A 22,530-nucleotide genomic window follows, 5' to 3' on the forward strand; every position below is an offset into this window, starting at 1 on the left:
CCGGTAAGCGGCTGCCGGGGCAGAGGCCCCTGAGGGGCGCGCACGCAGCAAATGGCGGCCGGCGGGGCGCGGCGGGGCGGCCCCCGCTGCCCTCAGCGCCCTCGGTGTCCCCGGTCCGAGCCGTGCCGGGCTATGTGGCACCGAGCCGAGCCGTGCCGGGCCAGGAGCCCCCCGCAGCCCCCGGAGCCCCTCAGGCTCTGCCGGGGCGGAGCGTGGGGTGGAGGCGGCGGGCGGAAGGGCGCTGGGGCCGGAAGATGGCCGAGCCGGAGGCGCAGCTGCTGCTGGCCGTGGGGCTGATCGGTGAGGGCCGGGGCCGCGGGGGGAGAGGGGTCGGGGGAGGAGATTTGAGGCGAAAATCAAGAAACCTCGCGAATATGTCGTGTGTCGTGCCTTCCTGCTCTCCCGACTTCAGGAGGAGCGGGGATTTATTAACATTTACCAAAAAAAAAAACAACCAACTGCAGCACAAGTGCTGCCATGCAGTGTTTGAGCTGATTGGTATAAGGTGGAATTGGCATCAGATTGCAGCAAAACCGGCCTGATTTACCGCTCCATTTACTCCCTTGCTGCTGTTTGGCATGCTCACGGTGAACATCTTTGCACCACAGAGAAAGACACGAGTGGCGATGTGCTGTGGGTCTGGTGCTATCCGTCCGTGACAGCGGAGCTGCGGGATCTGTTGCTGCGGAAAAGCTGCCTCACGGACGAGAACAAACTGCTTCATACCTTCGTGTTCGGCCAGTACAAAAGGTCGTGGTTCTACATCACAACCGTGGAAGTTCAAGAATCGCCGGTCTTGAAAAAGGTAGGACCTGGCCGCTTTGCTTCCCAGCAGAGCCCAAGGAAGACTTTTGAGGAGCATCCTCTGGCATTTGTTTGTTTGGCTTTAAATGGCATTTTGCCATTATGTGCTGTGATAAAGGGAAGATGCCTAACAGATCCCCGTGTTTCAGTTTTCACCATGATGTCTATCAGATATGTTTGCAGGAAATGCATTGAGATACACAGAATCCAAACTGGGTAATGAGTATTAAAATGGAGACCCTATTCCACACCATTATGTCTAGTTATTTTGCATTTCAAGTTCACTTTCTTTTTCTGATCAAAAAAGCTTTATAAAGGGTCTTTTGTATGGTCCAAATCTTCTTCATATGGAAGCAAATGTTTTTTTCCAAAGAGTTGAATTGTATAGGCACTTTCATTTCCACTGCATTGACGACTGAAAGACCACACATACTTTTTATCTTCAGTACTTTCCTGCCCTGTTATAACACTCATTAAGTTGTCTGTTCTGTTCATACTTTTTTGTATTTTATTGCATTGTTAAGCAGTAGAGCTACGTGGTAATTTTGCGTACCCACAGAAGAATATTGCTTGCCTTTCCTTGCTCCAAGATCATATCTCCTTTGAATCTTTAAAGTGTAAAAAAAAATGTGTCCAGTTCTGTCTCAGCGACAGTAGGAGATGCTATATAAGGAGGACACGTGAGCTTGGTCATAGTCTGCAGACTGTTAGCCTCACACTGTCCCAGTCATCATTTAATTCAGGAAGTTAAAGAATATTTCTGTTTGTGTGCCTGTTGTCCTTGAATTGTTTCCAGTCTCTCTCTGAACATGTTGGTGCTGTCTGCCTGTACAGCCTCCTTTGACAATAAATTCTGGAAGTTGGTTACCCACTGTGGGGAAGAAAAATGATTTTCTCTCCTTTAAATTGATCTCATGACATTAAAGAAAAGCAATGTGTATGTACTGCCTTGAGCGAAGGACGATACATACTAGATCTGACTCAATGGAAGTGAGTTGCATCAGAAATCCATTAGCCAGACTTTTTCTGCAGTTAGTAACTCAGACCTGCTGCAACTCACTTTCTTTGTATTGAAGCATCTGGTCTAGGTGCTGCAGTAAGTTCAGTAATGTAACAAACACTGTCCTTATGGGGTTAGTAAAGAAGCTGTGTGCTTTTCTGTGTGTGTCTTGCCCAGGTGACCCACTTCTCCATTGTTCTGACAGCCAAAGACTTCAACCCGGAGAAATACGCAGCCTTCACTAGGATACTCTGTAGGTCTGTATAAAAGCCTTCTTTGGGTGCTGTGTACACATTTTGATCTTACCAAGGCAAAAGATTAAATGTCATTGTGTTGCGTTTGCATTTTGTCTAACAATCTGTTGGAAATTCAGCCCTACATACTGAATCAGATTACATAAACCCTAGATTTGTGATTGATTTGAGCTTGTTATCATGAGCTCATAAGTGTTGGAAGAATGCTGTGTGCCCTGTATGTTTTACCAACAGAGGCTTCTGACCATACACACAAACATGCTCATTTTATTTGAAACTGTGTCTTTAAAAAGTAGAAACATTTGGGAAGAGGTTGGTGCTGATATCAGAAATATTTAGATTACCTATGTATCACTTTGGTGTTGATTTATAAGCTCACACTTCTTTTCAAGTCCAGGATGGATTCCTCAATAAAAATGGCACGTAAGTTTCAAATATGACATAACTTTGTATCTGGCTAAAATGGAAAGTAGATAGTTGAGAGCTGAGTGCTTCCTGAAGTATCGTAACCTGTAAAATAGGCTGTGATCTCTCTCTTTCTGCTGTCTAGAAGATAGCTAAAAGTATGGTTTTTGATTGTTTTTAGTGAGTATTAAGGGCATCTGTTTCTTTCACCATTTAGCAAACAGTACAGAAGGATGCCTAATGGTACTTGAATAATAAGTGAAAAACTATTCCCGTGGTCTGTGTGTAATAATAGGAGTTTCTGTAGTAGTGTTTCATAAAGCAGATACCTTCCAAGTCTGCAAAGAATTCTTAGTCTGGACACCTGCTTGCACCTTTGTGTTATAATGTTTCTGTTACGGTAAATGTCCATTCATTTGTAAAATAAGACGCTCAAATAAAAATACAGGTTAGGTGTTCATTCTAAAAGACAAGTTTTTGTGTGCATGTCTAAAGACTCCCATTTTAGTATTTAAAATCTCAACCAGGTGTCCAAAATAAGAGTGCTTGCTAAAGAGATTCTATTTGTGATACCTTTTATTTTTTTTTTCATGTGCCTGCTGGTCCTGGTTACAATAAAAAAAAACACAACAGACTCTTTCTTTTTACACAGAATCTACTTGAAGCATGGGAGTCCAGTTAAAATGATGGAGAGTTACATTGCAGTCCTTACAAAGGGGGTCTGCCAAAGTGAAGAAAATGGATCTTTCCTCAGCAAAGACTTTGATGCTCGGAAGGCTTACCTTGCTGGGTCCATTAAAGGTTAGTACCAGAAGTCTCTGTTCTGATTTCTTTTGTACTATGTAAATTATAATCAATTTTTGATGTATTCTTCAAGTAAATAGCGTGTAATCTGTGTTGCTGTTAAGCATCTTCAAAAAAAAAAATATCAGCATGTTTATTTTCTATAAAATAATTTTCACCTCTTTTTTTAGATATAGTATCTCAGTTTGGAATGGAAACAGTTATCTTATACACAGCACTGATGTTAAAGAAGAGAATTGTGGTATATCATCCTAGAATAGAAGCCATCCAGGAATTTACCAGGTAGAGCATGACTTTGTCAATCCCACCCTCCTTACCTACTCCCAAAAGTCCAAGTGCTCATATTTTGTTGAAAAAAATAATACACTATTGTTACTGAAATCCTGCTAAGTCCCTCTTTTGAGTTTAGCTGTTGTGCTACATCAACCGAGAGAAATTAATTGTAGCATGAGTGAGAAATTCTTGCACTGATAGCAGAAATCTCTGTAGTTTGTGTGTACACATGCTGAGTGAGACCTAAACATATTAATTCTTCCTTTTAAATTGCATTTCATATTGTGAAACTTGAATTAGCGCAGATAAGAGTCTGCTGTGTGTAAAGTACTGGTTGCATTTCCCTAGGACTTTGCCTGCTTTAGTGTGGCATCGACAGGACTGGTCAATTCTTCATTCGTACGTACATCTAAATGAAGAGGAAGTGGAAGCCTTAAAAGCCTGCACAGGTAGTGATGATTTATTAATCAAAACACAATCAAAATGTAATTTCATTTTTAATTGTTCAAATGTCTTCCACCAGTGCTCTTTGGGGCACAAGTGGTTATTTTGCTATTAATGCTATTGTGCCAAGTCAAACCACATAATTTTGTTTAGAAAAAGCCAATAATAAATATGTTAGAAGATAACTATTTAATCTGGTGTTTCTGGGTGGATCCTCATCAGTCTAACTGCAGGTGTAAAGAAACTTTGGAACTTTTTTGATGTTGAGAGAATGAAAACATTGGTGTTATACAGAAGCAACTCACTTTAGATAAGCTGCTTGTTTTCAGACTTTTACACACAGCTGGTACTTCATTTTTAGGATTTTCTTTTTTTTTTTTCTTTTTTCTTTTTTTTTAATTTCCTAACTCTAAAGTTCCAAATTTCTATTCTGACTGCTGCCAGTGTAGTCTCTGGCTCCTAATCACCTGTAGACTTTACGTTCAAGGCAATTTTGGAAGTTGATTTTTAAGCTCCTCAGAAGTAAAGAGTTCTGTTGGAAATGTTAATTGAATGACTAACAGTAACAAGAGAGGAACCTTTTGGATTTAATGAGTCAGACACTCTTTGAACAGACTTCAGGAATGTGCTTCTCCACAATATCTTGCTTTTGTTTTTATGAAGATTTTACTCTTGTCTGATAATCCTCTCAAAATTCTGCTTTCCAGGTTACATTGCTGGATTTACAGATTCTGAAGTGAACAGCCGACCAGACCTCTACGATGTGTACGTGAATTTGGCAGACAGTGAGATCACCATTTCCCCTCTCGTAAAAGGTTGGTTGCTTTTCATGTTTCGGATCTGGGGGCTGTTTATTTCAGAGTTGGCAGCAACTGCTGAACCTTGCTGTAGGTCAAACAATCTTGGTCCTTTTTCTATCCTGGTTCTGAAAAGGCAATATGGAAGCTTCTGTCTTCCTGTTTTACTGAGACCTGGGAGGACTGGTGAAACTTGGAATTGGGAAAGACATACTACCAATGAATGCACTGTTAAGATTTTGGAACATTCATTTTCAACAATTAGGTGGGAGAGACATTCAGCTGAGGGTTACTGGATGCAGAGATACCACAGGAATCTTTAGAAGAACATTGCATGAAATACTTGGGGACTGTGTAAAAGAAAAGCTTTTATGTGCTTGTCTTCTTGCTGTTCCTTGGTATCTGCTTAGGGCTGCTTTAGAGGTAGATCACTGGCCTGTGACAGCACGGCTGCTGCTCTGTCAGGTTACTGACAGATACCAAATGGCAGTCATAGAGAGGATGCTTTGTTTTGGCTTGCTATTCATATGCATTTCTGGATAACATGAGAATGGTCATTTTACATGAATCTACGTTTTTTTCTTACTCAGAGGCAATGACAATGGGAAAACTTCACAAAGAAATCGGACAACTGATTGTTCAGTCTGCAGAAGATCCAGATAAATCAGACAGCCAAGTCATTAAGGTGAATTTAATTTTATTTTTTACTTTTAAATCTCTCTGAATTACTTCTATCAGCTAAAATCTCACGCGGGTGGGGGGAGCAGGAAAAAAATTATCACTGGAGCCGAGTCGACGTATTATACTCTCTACCTTTTTACAAATGAGCATTTTTATTCTTCATATGGTTCTAAGGGTGACCTATTTGATTTGTATTATCTCTTGGGTAACCACATTGCTGAAGAGACTTCAGAATTTGCATTGAATAGAAGAATTCTGCTAAAATTGATTTCCCGATTGTTTTCTACAGAGCATGCATTTTGCTCCATCCTTTGTCAATAGTACTGTCAGTACCTTTGGAAAAAGTCCCACTGAGATATGGATTCTCCACTATAAAAGACTGATCTATTTATTTTTTTTTAAGGACGATGCTTTTTTCACTTCCTTTTCCATCAAATAGATCATTACGTGTTTCACAACAAACAGCTTAGTCAGAAAAGCTCAGTTTAGCCAGTGAGAGAGGCCTGTGGAGTAGCTGTGTTGAGTCAGCTGCAACTTTCTTCAGCATTGCCCAAGAGGAGACTGAAGAGCTGTTGCTAACTTGCCATAAAACAAATGGGGTTTTTATTCAAAATTAACCATTTACTTCCCATTTTCTTTTTGTTTCTTATTGGGTTTTTTTGTTTGTTTGTTTTGTTTTAATACATGTTTAAACCATATAATACCTAATGCTATATTCATGGTTGCTTGTTTCTTTGTTCTTCAAGGATATTTCTCTGAAGACAAAAGAAATCTTGGCTACTTTAGCTTCCCTCACTGAAGTTTCTGATGGCAATGAAAAACCAACCCTTAACTCTGAGGCCCTGAAACAAAAGCGATTTCCACCAGCTACAGAAAACTTCCTTTTTCATTTAGCAGCTGCTGAACAAATGCTTAAAATCTGATTTTGATGCACTTTGGTGTTGTGGACCAGTTCAAAAATACTGTCTTTGCCATACAAATTAGGAATACCCGATTTTTGTATGGGAAAATGTAAGGTGTAAAGTGAATGCCATACTTACCATGTATTAATGCAGAATATCGGAGCTTGACCTGGAACATACGGAGGCATATTTAGGAACGTTCCTGGTGTCTCTCTCTTTCCCCAGCCGTAACTTTGTACATAAGGCTCTCGTATTTCATATGACAGTGTGGGTGTGTCTACGTGTAGCATGGGCACGTGTGTCCAGGCTGTGCAGGCGTTGTTGTAGTGGCCGTTTGTCGTGCAGGGCCCAGAAGTCGGACAGCTCTCTTTTTGCTCTGCCCTGCCCTCCTCGTGTCTGGAACACAGGCTGCAGCGTGTCTGCTGCAAAGCCAACACATTTTGGATGTGCTAGTCTACAGGGATACACTGAACACCTTGTTGGTCTGAGTGCTCACTCTGGGCTTCCAGGTACGTCGGGCGGTCAGATACTGCTCTTCTGGACTGTCTGAGACCTGGAAATCCCAAATAAATGGAAAAGTTCTCTTCTTTCTACTTGAATGTGTCTAGGTGTAAAAAAAAGGATGTCTGGGAACAATCTGACATGGTAGCCTTATAATACAGAGGAAGAGGTATTTTAAAGCTCGTGTCGGAGTTAAGCACCTCTTGGACTCTTGCCTTATAAGTTCCCCTTTCACTCCGTCCCATGCCTCTGCCAGAGGAAAAAGAGGACAGGATTAGTATATTTAAATCAGGGCTTCCTAGGAGGCCATAGACAAGTGCTGCTTCACAGCTGGAGTCAGTTAACAAGCTGTTGGGGCTCTCATCTGAGAAGATATCTGGCCTTTAGCTCCCAACCCATGTGATGATAGAAAATGAGATTAGTTAAAGCCTAATGGAGCAGAAATGTCCAAATGGCTGGTTCCACAGATGGGGCACCAGCTTCTTACGCTGCTGGAGCTGTAGCACGGGTGCTATCTGATGGTGCTCCCTGTAGGCTACATGGAGGTGGGAACTTTTGAAGTAACAGTGAAAACTAGGACGGTTTGTAGAAAATTAAAACATTCCTACTTGTTTGGTTCCATAGCTGTAACTCAAGAGATTTTTTTCTTTCATTGAGCAGCCTGAAACTAACCGCTTTGTAATCTTCTGAGAACAATTTAGATTCTCTGTAGGGAAACACTCTGAGCCAAGCAATCTGCATTTCTTCAGAAACGTTCACAAAAATCAGTCAGTTCTGCCGTAGCACTTTGTTATAAGAAAAAATAACCTTTTTTCCTGGCCTTTGTACAGAGAGGCTTTAGCGTGTGGTTTTACATAGAGATTTTATACTTATGATTAAAACTTTAGTAATCAATATTTATATTGTTAAATAATTGGCTGTTTGCTATTCTGAAATTGTTGGAGCTCATCAGTGTGCAAGCAGTAGCAGTCTGAAAAAGGGCTGTCCTTTTGCTCTGTGTCATCCGGTGAGAATATCTATTTTACAATGTGGACAAGGAATGTGGCACCCATGTAGGAAATGGCTGGCTCTTACAGCCAGTAAACCAAGCTGCCTCAGAATAATCCCCTATTTTCAGGGGTGTAAAACCCACTTTAAACATTTACTCTGCAGTTTCAGTTCTGTACACAGAAGAATGTTTTTGTTTTCTTTGAGAAAAATTCTGCAATTGCCATCATTTGCCTGTAAGTGCATTTTTTTTTTCTGTATTTGGCCATTAATGTGGCGTGGAATTATTTTGGGGGTGTACAGGAGGGATTGTTTTTCCCATTAGTGGGAAGTCCTTCAGCACTGCTGCTTCTGTTTGGGGATTTTCTAACACTTGGAATAGCAGAACAGCAAAATTGTGCGGAAAATTCTGTTCAGGATTTACCTTGAAGCCTACCGAAACTGAAGTCTGTCCCCCAGAAAAACCTGATCATGCTTTCTATCAGCTGTCTTATTGTCACCTTGTAACTGTGAAGAAATTCAATGGTTTCTTTTTAGCAAAAAGCCTTCAGGTGTATGTCATTAGGTGGTATGGGTATGAGAGACAACCACAAAAAGCAGAGAAGCCCAGATACGAAGTAAATATTGAATGATGCTTTTTTTGCTTTCTGTTTTCTTAAAAGTGGAGGAGCCTCAGTGCTAGATCTCGTGTTCTAACATTCGTGTGACACAAATGAACTGTAATTTTGCACTTAAGGAACTCGACTCATAGCATGCTTATGCCTATTAAAAAGAATCCTGAACAGCCTACCCTGTAATTCATGTAAATTTATTCCTGAGTAGTTGTGACGATTGAGTCACAAGCCTTAGCTCACAGTTCTGCAATAATGGGATTTTGAATTAAGCTAGAGCTTGATCTTTATGTTGAAAAAATACTGCTGCTACCAGTTCAAACAGTTTTGTCATCAGTGCTGATTGTCTTGTCAATACTGTAAAAGAAGTATTGGCCTCCCTCACTCCCTCAGCTTCAGTAGGTTGAAAGGATTGTCCTAATGCTCTCATATTTTCTCAATGACTGTTTCCTCTTAAAAACATCTTAGAATAAAACAAAAATCTGGAAGGTCAGGACAGAGAAAAGTTTCAGCTTATTTCTCATTCCCCTTCCCTGGGATGCCCTCAAGCTGAGCCTTTGTTGTTGGTTTTGCAAAATCGAGGAACATCCTTTCTTCCTCCTAAAAGCAAAGACTGTGTAAAATCAAGTTTTCGTTCCTACCTTCTCACCTTGCTGCCTTTCTTTTCTTGGACAAATATGAAACGATGCGTGAAGGTTCCTGTTGACGTGCTAAGAGACATGCCTCCGAAAGGCCTGCGGCACTTAGCTGAAAGCAAGACATTCCATTGCTCTGAGAATTGCAGCTCTGCTCCTTCCTGGGGTGAGGAAAAAGGTTCTGGAGGTGAGGAAAAAAGTGCTCCCCTAGCGCTCCGCTCTGCCTCGCGGATTGCCCATCTCAGTTAGTGGGATACCTGTAAGATTTCCACTCCGCTTGCAGAAACTGGAAGGCAGTGAACAAAGAAGCTTGCAAAGAGGAGCAGGATGAGCAGCCGATCCCTTCTGTTACAATTTGGCTAACGAAATTAGGCTAGTCCTTTAAGGCTGACTGTGTCATCTCAAGTGCTGTCACCCTCGGGGGTTTGGGATAAGCTGGCTTTCCTTGTTCCCTCTGCAGGCAGGTGTCGGGCGGATGTTCGAATGAGAGCAGCGTAGCGCTGAGTAACGCGGTGACGAGTGGTGCAGGATGCCCGGCAGCAGCCAGCTTCGATCTCCCAGCTGCTTCTGATGTTGACTTCTGGCTGCCCTGGTTCTCCAGCTATCAAACGGGCGAATGCTGGTTTGGGATTAGCATGCTGTGAGGTGTCATGTGAAGCAGCTGAACTTCTAGGTAAAAACCAAGTCACAGAGCGAAGTGTAGGAAGTTCACAACAGACTCTGGCTTCCCTAGGCTGCTGTCAGACCGGTGGCTGAGTCAAGAATGAGGTGGGACTCGGGAGGAGACCCTAAAGAAGGGGCAAGAGGCCTTGTCTGAGCAACTCTGCAGCACACGGCGTTGCTGGCTGTGTGGCAGGGAAGTAGCTACAGAGCTGAGCAGGGTTCCCTCCTCACCTATCCCGTGTCCTGCAGGGCAAACAGTGCGGCGGTGGTTTAGGCTTGTAGGATACCACAGGGACAGCAGCTCCAGGTGAGGAAACGCTTTCATCTCAGCACATCCGAGCGTGGGAGTGGCGGGGTGGGTGGGGAGCTGCTGCCGTAACGCAGTGCGCTGAGACTCGTGTTTTCCTTGAAGATGAAAGCTTCCAGCTGCTGGAGCTCACCACACCTCAAACTGGTTCCCCTGCTGAGACGCTGTCACTTAGCGCCGTGGCCGGCGCTGGGGGCAGGAGGCAGAGCTGCCTTGGGCTGCTGTGTTGGTGAGCTATTTCAAGGTACAAAGGGGAAGGTTTTCCCAAAGGTGCTGACTCTGTAAATCCCTCAGACATGGTGCTTTCCTGCCTGTTCCAGTCTTGGTTCCCTCACTCTGGACTGCCAGGTGTCTGGTCCAGACACTTCCAGTTCTGGTTTCGTCCTGACTTCATTTCCAGATGCAGAACAACAGGCCTTCTCGGCGTATTTTCCCTGCCTTGATTTGGGAACCAGCTGAATCACCCAGGCTGGCAGTTTAAATGGCAAAAGCCTGCCTTTGTCTGCTGGAAATCTCTGCCTAGCAATAGAAACATTTGTGAGAAGGAGGGAAAGGAAAGATGTGTGTAGCAACTCTGGAAGGACAGTATTAAACAGTGCACTAAAGTATTAAACACTGTACTAAGCAGTGTTTAATGCAGCAAATTTCAACTTGAGAGTGCAGTAAGCAGCTGGTACAGTTTGATAATGGGCAGCTGTGATAGCAGGCATCATTACCTGACTTATTCCATAAGCCTTACTCACGGAGATGTAATGACACCAATTTGCTTAAAGCACCTACGTGTGGTGCCAGAGAATTTATAGCTTGTCTAGTTACCATCGCAATTCAGATGATGAATTTGTTATCTTGTTATGTTATCATTGTACTACCGATTAATGTGTAGAGAGGATAGAATTAGACCTCACCCAGGTTTGTCTTTGGTAGGTTATTGAAACAGGAGTATCAGAGAAATGGGATTTTAGAGAACTTAACTGTAGGACGTTAGCTATCCCACCATTATCAAAGATTTTGGAGGAGACAAACACCTCACTGTTTGAGAGGGCAGGCTGAGGCTGTAAGCCTGCTACTCCTAACCCTCTGCACCACGTCCCCAAGCAGCCAGAAGGAGGTACGTAAGGAAAAGGAACAGGACAAGCCTCCCTCTTCCTAGCATCCTCCCTGCTCAGGACAGCTGAGCCTCATGTGAGCTTTTCTTCTTGCTTCTACCCCTGGCTGCTGCTGGTGTTGACATTTGCCTAGGCAGACCTTCGGTCAGCCCCAGCACAACTGTTCTTTTGTTGCCGGCCCTGGTGGGTTTTTGCCATGTACTTAAAAACACGACCCACAAAGGCAAGGCTGAGTGATCCCTGCTGAGACAGCGGCTGTAAATGAACCTTTCATGTATCTGCTTTTTATAAGCATCCACAGAAGCTACCTTTCAGCACGCTTCACATTGTGGAGCTGCTGCTGTGTGCTCTGAGGGGGGTTATTCTTACCTCTCCTTCTCCACTGGGGGTAGTTGTGCCTGGATAACAGAAGAATTAAGTAATTCAGCTTTAAAAATTCACAGTGATCCTTCAGAAGGACAGTGCAAGGTCTTTGCCACTCTGTTTTGGCAGCTTGCAGGTTGTATCCGTACTGCCTTCCCAGAACAGCTTTAGCACGCTGCCCTGAAGCTGCAGGCCCCCAGGACATGCTCCTGTTCCCCTACTCGCTATCTTGGCCTGACCTTTCACCGCAGTGAGTTGCTAGGGGAAGGCTCAAAAAAGGCAGAACTCACACAAACTGACTCGAAATCCTACTTCCTGCTTTTGTTTTGTGCCAAAAGCACAGCAGGAACTTTTCCTGCAAGAAAGCAGCCCTGTTGCTTTTCCTTACTTTGCTCCGTGCTGCTGTCTTCCTGTAGGGATCAGAGTGGGAAAGCGGTGGTTTCCTCACACCCCGAGAACAAATCTAATCCTTCTGCAATAGGATAGCGGCGACCTATTTATTGCACTCTAAGGACATTAAATGATTACAGATTTCATAGGTTATACTTGTAAAATTCTCTCTGAAAGTGATTACTGCATTAATCAGTGTATTTATCCTTGTCACACAGAGCCTTAAGAGTGCCTAAATAACAGCTTCCGTGATCTCGGAGCCATCTCTCTTATGACCCCCTACTATCAAAACCACAGGGGCTCCTACCACAGTTGTGGAGCTTCCTTCTGTGTTGTTCCTGCAGGAGGAGGTCCGAAGTTCAGTTTTGAGGCAAACAAAATAAAAGCATCTGTACTGGGCCAGGCCAAAGTTCTTTTCAGCCAAACGCTAAATAGCCCAGTAGCCACCAAAAGCAGATACAAGAAGAGAAGAGCAGGCAAATGAGGTCAACTTGATGCCCACCAGGATGCCCAGGTACTTTTATTGCAAAGGCAAAATGGCTTCCATGTTGTTTTCCCATTCCTTCCTAAATTTGTCTAACACTTTACTTACTTTATAGACAACCACAGAGAATTGAGCTGAAATTTCCATGAGTTTATCTGTGGCTGCCCTTAAATTCAGCTCCTAGTGTTAATGGTCAGCTCACAGCCCAACGGTGAAGCTGGACTGCCCCTCTGCTGAATGTTTCTTGAACAACTACACATCACCAGTGTCATATTGCTGTCAGGGTGCCTTACTAAATACAGTCAAACATAAAAATAAGTTTTCTGTGAAGGGCCAGCTTGACTTTCCCCAAAGAACTACTGATGTTAATGGCTTTACAAGCTGTGTTCCTGGAAAGCAGCACATAAAAAGCAGCAACAAAAGCAAGGAAAAAATAAAATCTTGTATTCAGTAGTCAGTCTTTTTATTAAGAAATCAGTCACATGAGGAAGTGTACAAAACAGAGTTTGTGAGGAACCCTGTTCTACAACAGCGCTTTCTAGCTCAAGTATCATTTATGGCATTAAGTTATATGTATATATAACTTAATAGGTTATATATAACTTATATAACCTGGGGGCTGGGGCTTGCAAAATCTGCCTGTTTATAGACCACAGCACTGTACACCAAATCTGGCGTGTATGCCACCATAAAGTCATGATTTAATCAGGCATGTGTGCCAACTGAATCTGTTGAGACACTCAGAATTCACTTTAATCAGAGCCCATATTTATGTATTAAGGCCAGTCTCTAAATTCCTCTGTTGTAGAATAACACCGTTTCTTCTGTAGATGACACAATTTCTGGTTCCAGGTCTGCTCGCTTTATCTGAAATGTATAGAAAAAGACAATCAACATCACCATATCCTGGTAGCCACCTGTTAAGTCCTCATCACTGCATTGAACTTTCCACAAGTTGAAATTATTTATTCAACGACAATAGTGTAAGAGATTGGAGTTTTTTTGTTTTGGGGTTCATAGGATTTTTTTTTGTCTTTTCAAACATACGGGAACAAATATGTTTTATTTAAAGTTAAGAGGTACTCCTGAGATCTAGTCAGGGCATTAGTGGTGGAGTTTCTGTTCACTGTATTTGGGTGACTCACCCAGAAGAACTTCTACTGAGAGCTCAAAAGGGAAAAAAAAAAAACAGACCATTTTTCAGTAAATAATTTATTTTTTATGTCTCATTTATGTCCACTTTACCATTGTTGCCACAGGAAACTAAGCTGCCGGAATTTTTAGGCTAATAAGAGAAGCCATTGAAAATTCCAAGAGCCCCATTTTCTGAGAATATTCAGCAGCCTCCTGCCTGCCCCAGTTTAGATGCACTGACCATTTCAATCCTATTGTTTTTTGTTAGCTGGCCTTAAGACCACTTACCATAGGTACAAAATGACTGTTTAATATAACAACAATCCTAAATCAATTTTTTTTTTCAAAGGACTTACCTCACCACACTGTGGGAACATACTGAGTGACGCTGGTAGCATCCCTGCTAGTACTGATGTAATGAGAAGCATTCTCACTGAAGCCAAAGCACGGGAAGTTTTTGCAAAGTTTGATCTGGCCAAAACATTGAAAAGTATGTCAGTTTGGGTTTGAAAAATAATCTGACAGTGAGACAAAGAGCATTCATTAGCAGTCAAAACTGCAAAAAAAATAATAGCCTAGGCTTACAAATCCTAAAGACGTTTCCTTATTTCCTGTGTTTTTACTCCTAATTTTGTGTTCTTTCCCCTTACTTTGAATTTAACTGCAGCATTTTGCAGATCCAAAATGAGAATATAAGATTAACAAAATAACCAGCAAGTTCAAAACAACAAAAGAAGAGAAGGTACATCAGTGTTTTGAAGTGTCTCAGTCCCTGGACTAAGATTTTTCATGTACTACCTTCTTCCCTTTCAGATTTAGTTCCCCTTGGCAATCCTACCTTTCATTGTGCGAAAATTTATTACTCAATATGTTTTTAAAAATGTATCTTATGTCTTCATTTATGTCTACTGATATCAGCAGACCCTTAAGCCAACAAATGCAATAGGAAATTGATTTAGGCAATGCCAAGTTACCTCTATAATTTATATAACAGACACTTCCTTCCAAAAGCTCAGGGCAGGCTAAAAATTCTCCGATACAGCATATAATGAATTCTTCTGATGATACGAAGTTTTTAAATGTTGCAAAACCAAGAAAATGTTTTTATACTATAAGGAAGGCTACACGTATTTGAAAGCTGGGGTCCAGTTTTAAGTGAAGAAATTAGAAGAAATGCTCACAGCTATACACAACCTCCTGCAAACCATCAAAACAGATGCTGACATAACCAGGTTCACTGCGTTATCTGACTCACACTACCTACAGAAACCTCGCAGACAATCATCTCTCCAAGGCAATTAATAATCACAAAACCAAGAAAAAAATGGCAAGCAGTAACAGCCAGACCAAATATGAGAATAGCCACTGACCAGGCACCTGCAGCTGCTTTGCAGTCCCTCTTACCTTTCCACAAAGTGCATGAGGACAGCTGGCAGGAAGAATGCTGTCCCAAACAAGACTCCTCTTGATAACGCTGTTTCTTTAACGGCCTCGAGGGAGGGACAAGAAAAAAAGTCATTAAAGCAGTGCTCCGTACAGCCTCAAATACTCCCCATTTCTGTGAGCACTTTTCTGCCTAATACTCTGGAGTTTCAAGCAATTGGGAAGTGAAGAATAAGACCATTCGTTGGAGGATTTCTTTCTTAAGTGGAAACTAAACTCCTACACGTGGCAAGTACTCCATATGTGACTAAGGAATTCCTTAAAAAGGGAGGTGGTACTAACAGTGCCAGATCAAGTGTTCCTACCACAATAATCTGAGGACTTGCTTTTTTAAAGTTGTGCTGAACTCTTTCCAACTGGACATACCTTCTGGGCATCACACCTTCAGGGCATCCTCTGTAAATTTTAAAATTCTCTGTCCAGCTGTTCACAGATCTGTATGCTCATCTAGCTGTTTCCTCCCCTCTAGACAGCAACACAGAACACGGGGTCACTGACAGCACGTAACGTATGACTCCTTGCTGTAGTTCCTGTGGGTGTTGCTCTACAGAGGATGTTGATGAGCAGGGCAGGGAGCAAATGCAGAGCAGCCTGGTCAGCTACTGGTCAAGGATAAAATGCACCAGCACACTGTAGCCCAGGACATTACGCTTTGGGAGGCACAGCCTTTAAATGATATTCCTGCTAGGGAAGATGGATGTGCTATTTACAATAGAGGGCTTTTCTCTGACATGTACCATCAGAAAAAGAAACTCTAGGAGCCTCACCTCCTTCTGAGGTGACACAGGAAAGCAGAGAAGCCTGTACTAGTGTTCTTGTGGGTTATCTGCAGCACTTGGTGTATTGGCTTGGGGAAATTGACAGCCCTTGGAGACACAAAACAGGTGTCAGACCTGGTCCAGAGACTAGTCCAAGCCCACCCAAAGACTCAGCACCTGATGTGAGATTCCTCAACTCAGTATGACAAACAGCACCTGCTCTGAGCATAATGTTTAGCTCTAAGCATAGAATGAAAGGCAAGTCGAGAGAGGCCTTCCCCCCTTGCCTACCTTCGCACCAGCCTTTTTTGACACTCCCAAAACCTTGCCATTCCTGTCCATCACTTCAATTCCATTCTCAAATTCCGGGCTTCTCACCGCTACCACAGTAAAGGCACTCGTCAAGCCTGCAGAATTAAAGAAGATTTTGCTTTAAAAGATCCAGTGAGACTACGCTGATAACAACATTCATAATTATGCACATTTTACATTTCCAGTTCAACAGTTCACAAATTAATAGCCTGGCAGGTTAAAGAAGGGACTACCCCATAAAATTCTACCTGGAATCTTAATTCTCATTTTACAAACTTAAAGATTTTAAGGCACCACTCCCCAAAGGTGCTTTATCATTATGGACACTCAGAGCTTTCAATCACTGCCAGCCAGCACAAGACATGAGTACTTTGTTCTGAAGAGAAAAGGGAGGGGGTTGTGTTGTGACTAGGTTTTGTACTGGTCACTGCAAAATCCAGCACAGGAAAGACACTGAAAGAAACAGGTCTGGGGGAAAGGCTGCATTCCTGTCTTGTCCCTCACATCAGCTGCATAACGTACAGTTTCCTTTTACTCACCAAAAAGAGGAACAGGTAGAAGTTTCTTGACAACTAGTTGTGTTAACGGGCTCTTCAATGTGTATCGGTTCATGAAGATAAAGGGAAGAGCCTAAGACATTGGGAGGAAACAAGCACCGTATATTAAATTAAGCACCTTCTATGTGCAATATTTCAGTATCTGCAAGAGCCTAGGAAGATAAACCTGAAACTTAGTACTTAGATACCATCTATAAAAGTAAACAAATTACTTAACATTTCAACAAAACAGACATGCTTTCTATTTACTAAAGGTTTTTGTAATCACTCTTGTATATAAGCACATAAAATATTATGGAAAAAAAAGTATTAAATGTTATTATGTAGAGGGCAGTAGCAGTATGGATACAAAGACAGAAAAAGGAGAACAGTTACTGACTAATATTCCTCCGACATCCATCCAACTGCCTTGTGACATCCCTACCCCCAGCCAGGACACTTGGCACACTTGTGTACATACTCCTACCTCTGCAGTTTTAGGACAATTCCATATTCCCATAATATGCTTGAGGGAAGTTTAATTCCTCTACCAGTACAGCACTGACCTAGCTCCTCAGCTGCTTAGTGCTCCTGGCAGGCCAATTAACCCACATCCAATGCAGTATTGTCATTGCCATGCTGCTTCTGCAGCCTGAGCTGTCTATATCCAGCATGGATTCTGGCAGATTCCACCAGCTGTTGGGAGCAGGACAGTGATCTGCCACAGCACTACATCCAGTAGCAACTGTAGCAACCCAGTGAGTTACTCTGTGTTTGTGAACTCTGTTCCTTTCCTCCTGCCACCCACTTTCTGAGTTTGCAGAAAAATACAGAAAAGGACATAAGAGGAAGCAACAGAGGAAGCTGAGCAAGGTATTGGCTGATGGATATTCAGAAGAAATTCCTTACTCTGAGGGTGGTGAGGCACTGAACAGGCTGCCCAGAGAAGCTGTGGATGCCCCATCCCAGGAGGTGCCCAAGGCCAGGCTGGATGGGGCTTTGGGCAGCCTGGGCTGGTGGGAGGTGTCCCTGCCCATGGCAGGGGTTAGAACTGGGTGGGCTTTGAGGTTCCTTCCAACCCAAACCATTCTGGGATTCTCCGATCAAGAAAACTCTTGTTTTCAATAGTTCTATGGGAAGACATCAGAGTTGAGCATTACAGCACAGTCCTGAAGGATACGTGGCAGTGTGATTCTCTCAGGGCCTACCCCTTCCCGGGAGAACTTATCAGGAAAACAAGCAGTGAGCAGATACGTACACCTATCAGCGCTGCGTAGGAGACGGCTCCCACACTGAAGAGGAGTTGTTTTTGTTGAAGTGAATTATCCTAAGGACAGAAGAAACATTACTACATAAGGATACAAGTAAACACTTACAAGTGCTTACAAGTAAACACTTTACTTACAAGTAAAACACTTGTAAGTCATGTTCAAAGTGGTCTTGTACAATTAAGATGATGCCGAAAATAAAAATCAACACATACCTCATCCTTTGTGGTGCCATTTGCATTCAACACGGTGAATGCTGTGGTGTATGCGTGAAATGCGAACTGCAGGAAGAAGAGATTATAAGCAAAAACAAATTCAGGATTGAGACGAGAAGATTTGTAAAAGTAGAAAGAACGAACAATTACCTGACAAACGAAAATTTGTTTGGCCTGCACCTGAAGCGATGAAGCGATAACCTAAGAGGAAAACCCCACAATAAAATTAACTTGATTAATTAATGAATCTAGGAGGTTTTGGTGAGCAGTGGTTAACTAGAAGATGAAGAGAATCGCTGTGTTACTATCTGCAGCAGTGTCAGGTAGGCTCCAGTAAGGGTTTCACTCAGCACCAGAAGCCATCTGCCTTGACTCTAGGCTAACACGTTTTCTTGACACAGATGTGACACATTCACTTCATCTATCCAATATAAAACACAGAAGCACAGTGATCAAAACACCATGTGAGGTTATTCAAACAAGATGCTTTCTTACCCAAAATAAGAAAGCTTCACTGCCTGTGAAGCTTAAATAGAACAAAATAACTCATTTAGTAGATGTGTAATTAAAGAAGTGAACAAGTAGGGATCTGATAGTTTTCACCAGTATAAACACTTGATCTAAGTGAGCTTAGCTTTAAGATTTCAGCAGTTAATTCCTATTAGTAGTTACTTCCAGTAACTTCAGTTATAAATGACAGCCTATCTTGAGGCCTGACCTCAAGGTATGTAAAGCTCCAGGTATGAAGCACTCAAAGGACAGTGGCAATCAAGATATGGCAGCTCTCAAATAAGAAACAGGGAAGACTGTTCAAAGCCTCAGAGGAGGGCCGGTCATTCTGTCAATACTAGTAGACCAACTACATCTATTATTAATGCCAGTGCTGAATCTAACCACATCTATGACGGAGTATTAAGCAAAATGCTCCTTATTCAGAAAGCTGACCTTCATGCATAAACAATCTGTTAGAATACTGCTCAAAGAAGGCAATTAACAGGTTTGAACTTCCAATGAGATTCCTTAAAGGCTCAATTTCTAGAAGGCTGCTTAGCAGTTCCCATAGAACTGACATCTTTTAGAAAGCTTTTGCTGAAAATACAACTGGGAAGCCTAGAACTGTCCAATCTCTTCCTCTGGCCCCTGGCTTTGGAAAAATGTAAACCACGTGGTACACCGGTATTTCCCCTGGTTACTCACCAATGGAAGAGTTAGTGGCAGGAAGGCTGAAGAGAAGGAAAAACTTTATTTCAGTAACAATAACTGCTGTGAGTCTAGATTGAAGGTTTCAAGCAGAAAGTTTCTCTAACTTCCCCCCTTTTAGTTTCAGCTGTAAATAAAACACTAGTCCACAAGAAAAAATCTTTGCTAGACTTCTATTCCAACCTTTGTCTCTCATTCCTCATTCAAGAAGCCAAAATATCTGGTCTCAGCTTATAGCCAAAAGGACCTCTCAGGAACTACACTCAAAAAAGCTACATGGAAACTGGATGACTCTATGCAGAAAGAGTTATTGGCAACAAAGGCTGCCACGTCTGTGAGTGGTTATACAAGGATATGAGTAAATGGCCTACCTATGCTTATAATTGATTGATTATATGTGATATTGATTGTGCTGCCTCAGCTCCCTAAGCATCACCCCAAGCAGACTCTACCTGCCACTACAGCAAGTAAATTCATAGAGTAACCACTTTCACCAAGTGAAAACTTAGCATACTTTAGACTGTTTTACATGTGAAACAATTTGTGAACTAATTCTACAGAGCCAAAAAACAGAGACTGCTCAAACTACTTTGAACTATCTGAGCAAATGAGGTGTGGGAAAAAATTTCTCTTCAAGAGGACTGCAGGAATAAAAAAACTTTAACAAACAAGAGAGTGCAACTAACAGGAGTAACTGCCTACTTGTTTTCCATATGTAGAAGAGAATCACTGTCATATCAAGGAGGCTGTTTACCATATGTCACTCTCCTTTGATGCTTCAGTCAATGGTTGTCTTAAGGGAACTTACCTGGAGGTCTAAAGAAACCAGGAATTATCTTGCCTGTATCAGGATGTATACTAGACTTAAAAGAATAAAAAAAAAAGGAAAAAAAAAAAAAAAAAAAAAAAAGGTTAGACTACAAGTGCCATGCTTAAATAAGGGGGGTTTAAAAAAAAAAAAAAAAAAAAAAAAAAAAAAAAAAAAAAAAGCAGATTTCTAAATCTTTTGGAAACTTGGAAACTTACCAGGCTTAGCAGGAAAGCTTGTTTTGTCTTTAAAAAAAAAAAAAAAGAAAAAAAGAAAAAAAAAAAAAAGGTTAGCAATCAAGTTTCAAAAGAACCTAAATAAAATCTTGTTTCTAATTTATTATATCGTACATCTCAGTAAGCATGTTTCATATTTCCTACCTGTATCATCCTAGATGCGTACAGACAGACTTAGAGCAATAATTCCTGGAGTGATCTGAGAGTGTTTTTCAAACTTAGCAATATGATACTCAACCTACCATTCCTCAGGATGATAATACTGAAATTTGACAGTGGTCATCCAAAGAAATTCCTACCAGAGTCATAGCTAGAAAAATCTCTGTAGTGAAGAGTTTTGCTTGTGTTACCCCTAGTAACTGAACCTCAGTATTCTGTCTGCTAGACCTTACACTAATATCAACTACTTCAGCCATGAAAAAAATAAATAAATGTATAAGCCATGCTCCAAAATACCTGCTCATTCGGTATGGGCACACTTAGAGTCTTTTCACTGCTTTCAATTAGTACCCTGGTTCTTCTTATTTCATCCTGTATTTAAGGAAGAAAAAAAAAAAAAAAAAACAAACAGAAAAAATAAGTTAGATCTCAATGGCCCAAAGTGTGATGTATCAGTTATTAGATGCTAATTGCACACCTGTAAGGTCAAACTAATGCACCCATCCCTCAGCAGAGGGATGAAAGCAAGAACGCAGCGGCACACAAAACCGATTTACGATCGCAGGAACTTGTCTATACATTTAAGCATACGAAGAACCTCAGTGAAATTAAGAGTATATTTAAAGTTGTCCATGCCTGCTGGCAAATTCGAAGATTTGAATGGTTTACACCAAAGGGATCACGGACACGACGAAGCACCGTGGGGCAGCAGAGCTGTGCTGCCTTCCCCACACCACAGCCCCTGCAGCAGGAATTGAAGGGTCCCCCCAGGACCAAGTTAAGACCAGCACCCACAGCTCTGCCCTTCAGTGCCCTTCTCCTTGGAGGCTCCCTGGCTCGTAATTGTGCTAATTCAAGCGTGGGCGCTGAATTAAGACCCTGAACAGGACGGCTGAGATGTCGGTGCCCAGCAGCGCCTGGCTTTCACCCCTACGCGCGACCAAGCCACCCAAACGGGCGGCTCCCCCCTCACCCGCACAGCCGAGCCGGGCACCCACCGAGGAGGCGAAGAGCAGCAGCGGGTCCAGGGCGTCAGCCCAGAGCAGAAACCTCTGGAAAAAAGACTGAAAAAACAGGGCTCAGGGCCACGTTCCCGCAGCCACCCCCCCGCCTTCCCCTCGGCGCCTCACCGGGCCCTGCTCCCGCCACAGCCGCAGGTTGGCGTCCATGGCGCCGCCACACCGGAAAGCGCCGCCGGGGCCGGTCCGGCTGAGGCACGATCCGGGTGGGAGCCGGAGAGAAAGGGAACGTAAAACGAGGGTAAAAAAAAATATATAATTTTTAAAATGGTGTGTCCCAGCCCCCCCCCGGTGGTTCTACGTGCACAGTTGGCATCACAAGCGCGCACACATTGCTCTCTGTGCTACCAAGCCCCACAGAGAACTTCACCTGCAGCAGGTCCAGGTTTGTTGAAAACGTGAAAACCTTTCAGCAGCTTTGTTGAAAACCGCACGGCTGTGGGTGGATTGATACCAAACTGCACTAAAATGCTGGTGCTGAAAGGTATCTGCCGGTACTGAAACCTAACGTGCTGCCTTTCCTCCTGCAGCACCAGGCATCATGCAGCACCAGGCACGATTTTCATCCCATCACGTATATTGCAACATCCATGTCTATTAGAAAGGTGATTTAAGGTGATTTAGTAAATAGCCACCTCTGCCAGCATGGTTCCCTTATGCTGACCTTTCCCCCACCTATTTTATGAAAAATACAAACCCATTCAGCGTCATTTCAATTTCTCCAGCAGCACTGTCACTTTCCTCCCACCACCCAGGACTGGCTGTGCCCTGCTCCCCCTGCTCACAGAGGCAGCAGCAGCTGCTTGTTGTGAGCAGAGGTACAGAAACTTGCAATGCATTGCAACTCATCCAACTTCTACAGAACAGGAAAATGAGCATCTTTGAGGGAAAAGTGGAAGGAAAGGAACGCAACACATCTGCTGCCAGTCAATCTTAAGATTTATTGATGATGCCATGGCTGGAGATATGATACATTGTTTTCAAGCAGCACAACAATTGACATTTAAGTTTTCCCAGAGGCAGATTCACGC

At 42.6% G+C, this 22,530-nt stretch overlaps 2 protein-coding genes across 2 annotated transcripts; one reads left to right on the top strand and one right to left on the bottom strand.

Annotated features, from left to right (window-relative positions):
* Nucleotides 1-247: 247 nt before the first annotated feature.
* On the top strand, nucleotides 248-8,639 carry DENND10 (DENN domain containing 10). Its single transcript, XM_032191556.1, has 9 exons — nucleotides 248-300; nucleotides 609-805; nucleotides 1,982-2,061; nucleotides 3,116-3,264; nucleotides 3,438-3,549; nucleotides 3,889-3,989; nucleotides 4,692-4,799; nucleotides 5,372-5,466; nucleotides 6,209-8,639. The coding sequence occupies exons 1-9, from the start codon at nucleotides 255-257 to the stop codon at nucleotides 6,383-6,385; spliced, it is 1,065 nt and encodes a 354-aa protein (XP_032047447.1). The 5' UTR covers nucleotides 248-254; the 3' UTR covers nucleotides 6,386-8,639.
* Nucleotides 8,640-12,852: 4,213 nt separating this feature from the next.
* SFXN4 (sideroflexin 4) lies at nucleotides 12,853-21,667 on the bottom strand. The gene is made up of 14 exons (XM_032191144.1): nucleotides 21,611-21,667; nucleotides 21,479-21,544; nucleotides 20,778-20,852; nucleotides 20,304-20,330; nucleotides 20,086-20,140; nucleotides 19,275-19,300; nucleotides 18,228-18,278; nucleotides 18,078-18,143; nucleotides 17,853-17,921; nucleotides 16,598-16,688; nucleotides 16,038-16,153; nucleotides 14,950-15,035; nucleotides 13,902-14,016; nucleotides 12,853-13,278 (listed from the first exon to the last, which is right to left on the bottom strand). Exons 1-14 carry the CDS (start codon nucleotides 21,647-21,649, stop codon nucleotides 13,201-13,203), a joined length of 960 nt encoding a protein of 319 aa, XP_032047035.1. The 5' UTR covers nucleotides 21,650-21,667; the 3' UTR covers nucleotides 12,853-13,200.
* Nucleotides 21,668-22,530: the final 863 nt, after the last annotated feature.

This window comes from Aythya fuligula, chromosome 7 (genome assembly GCF_009819795.1).
Source record: "Aythya fuligula isolate bAytFul2 chromosome 7, bAytFul2.pri, whole genome shotgun sequence".
Lineage (NCBI taxonomy): Eukaryota > Metazoa > Chordata > Aves > Anseriformes > Anatidae > Aythya > Aythya fuligula.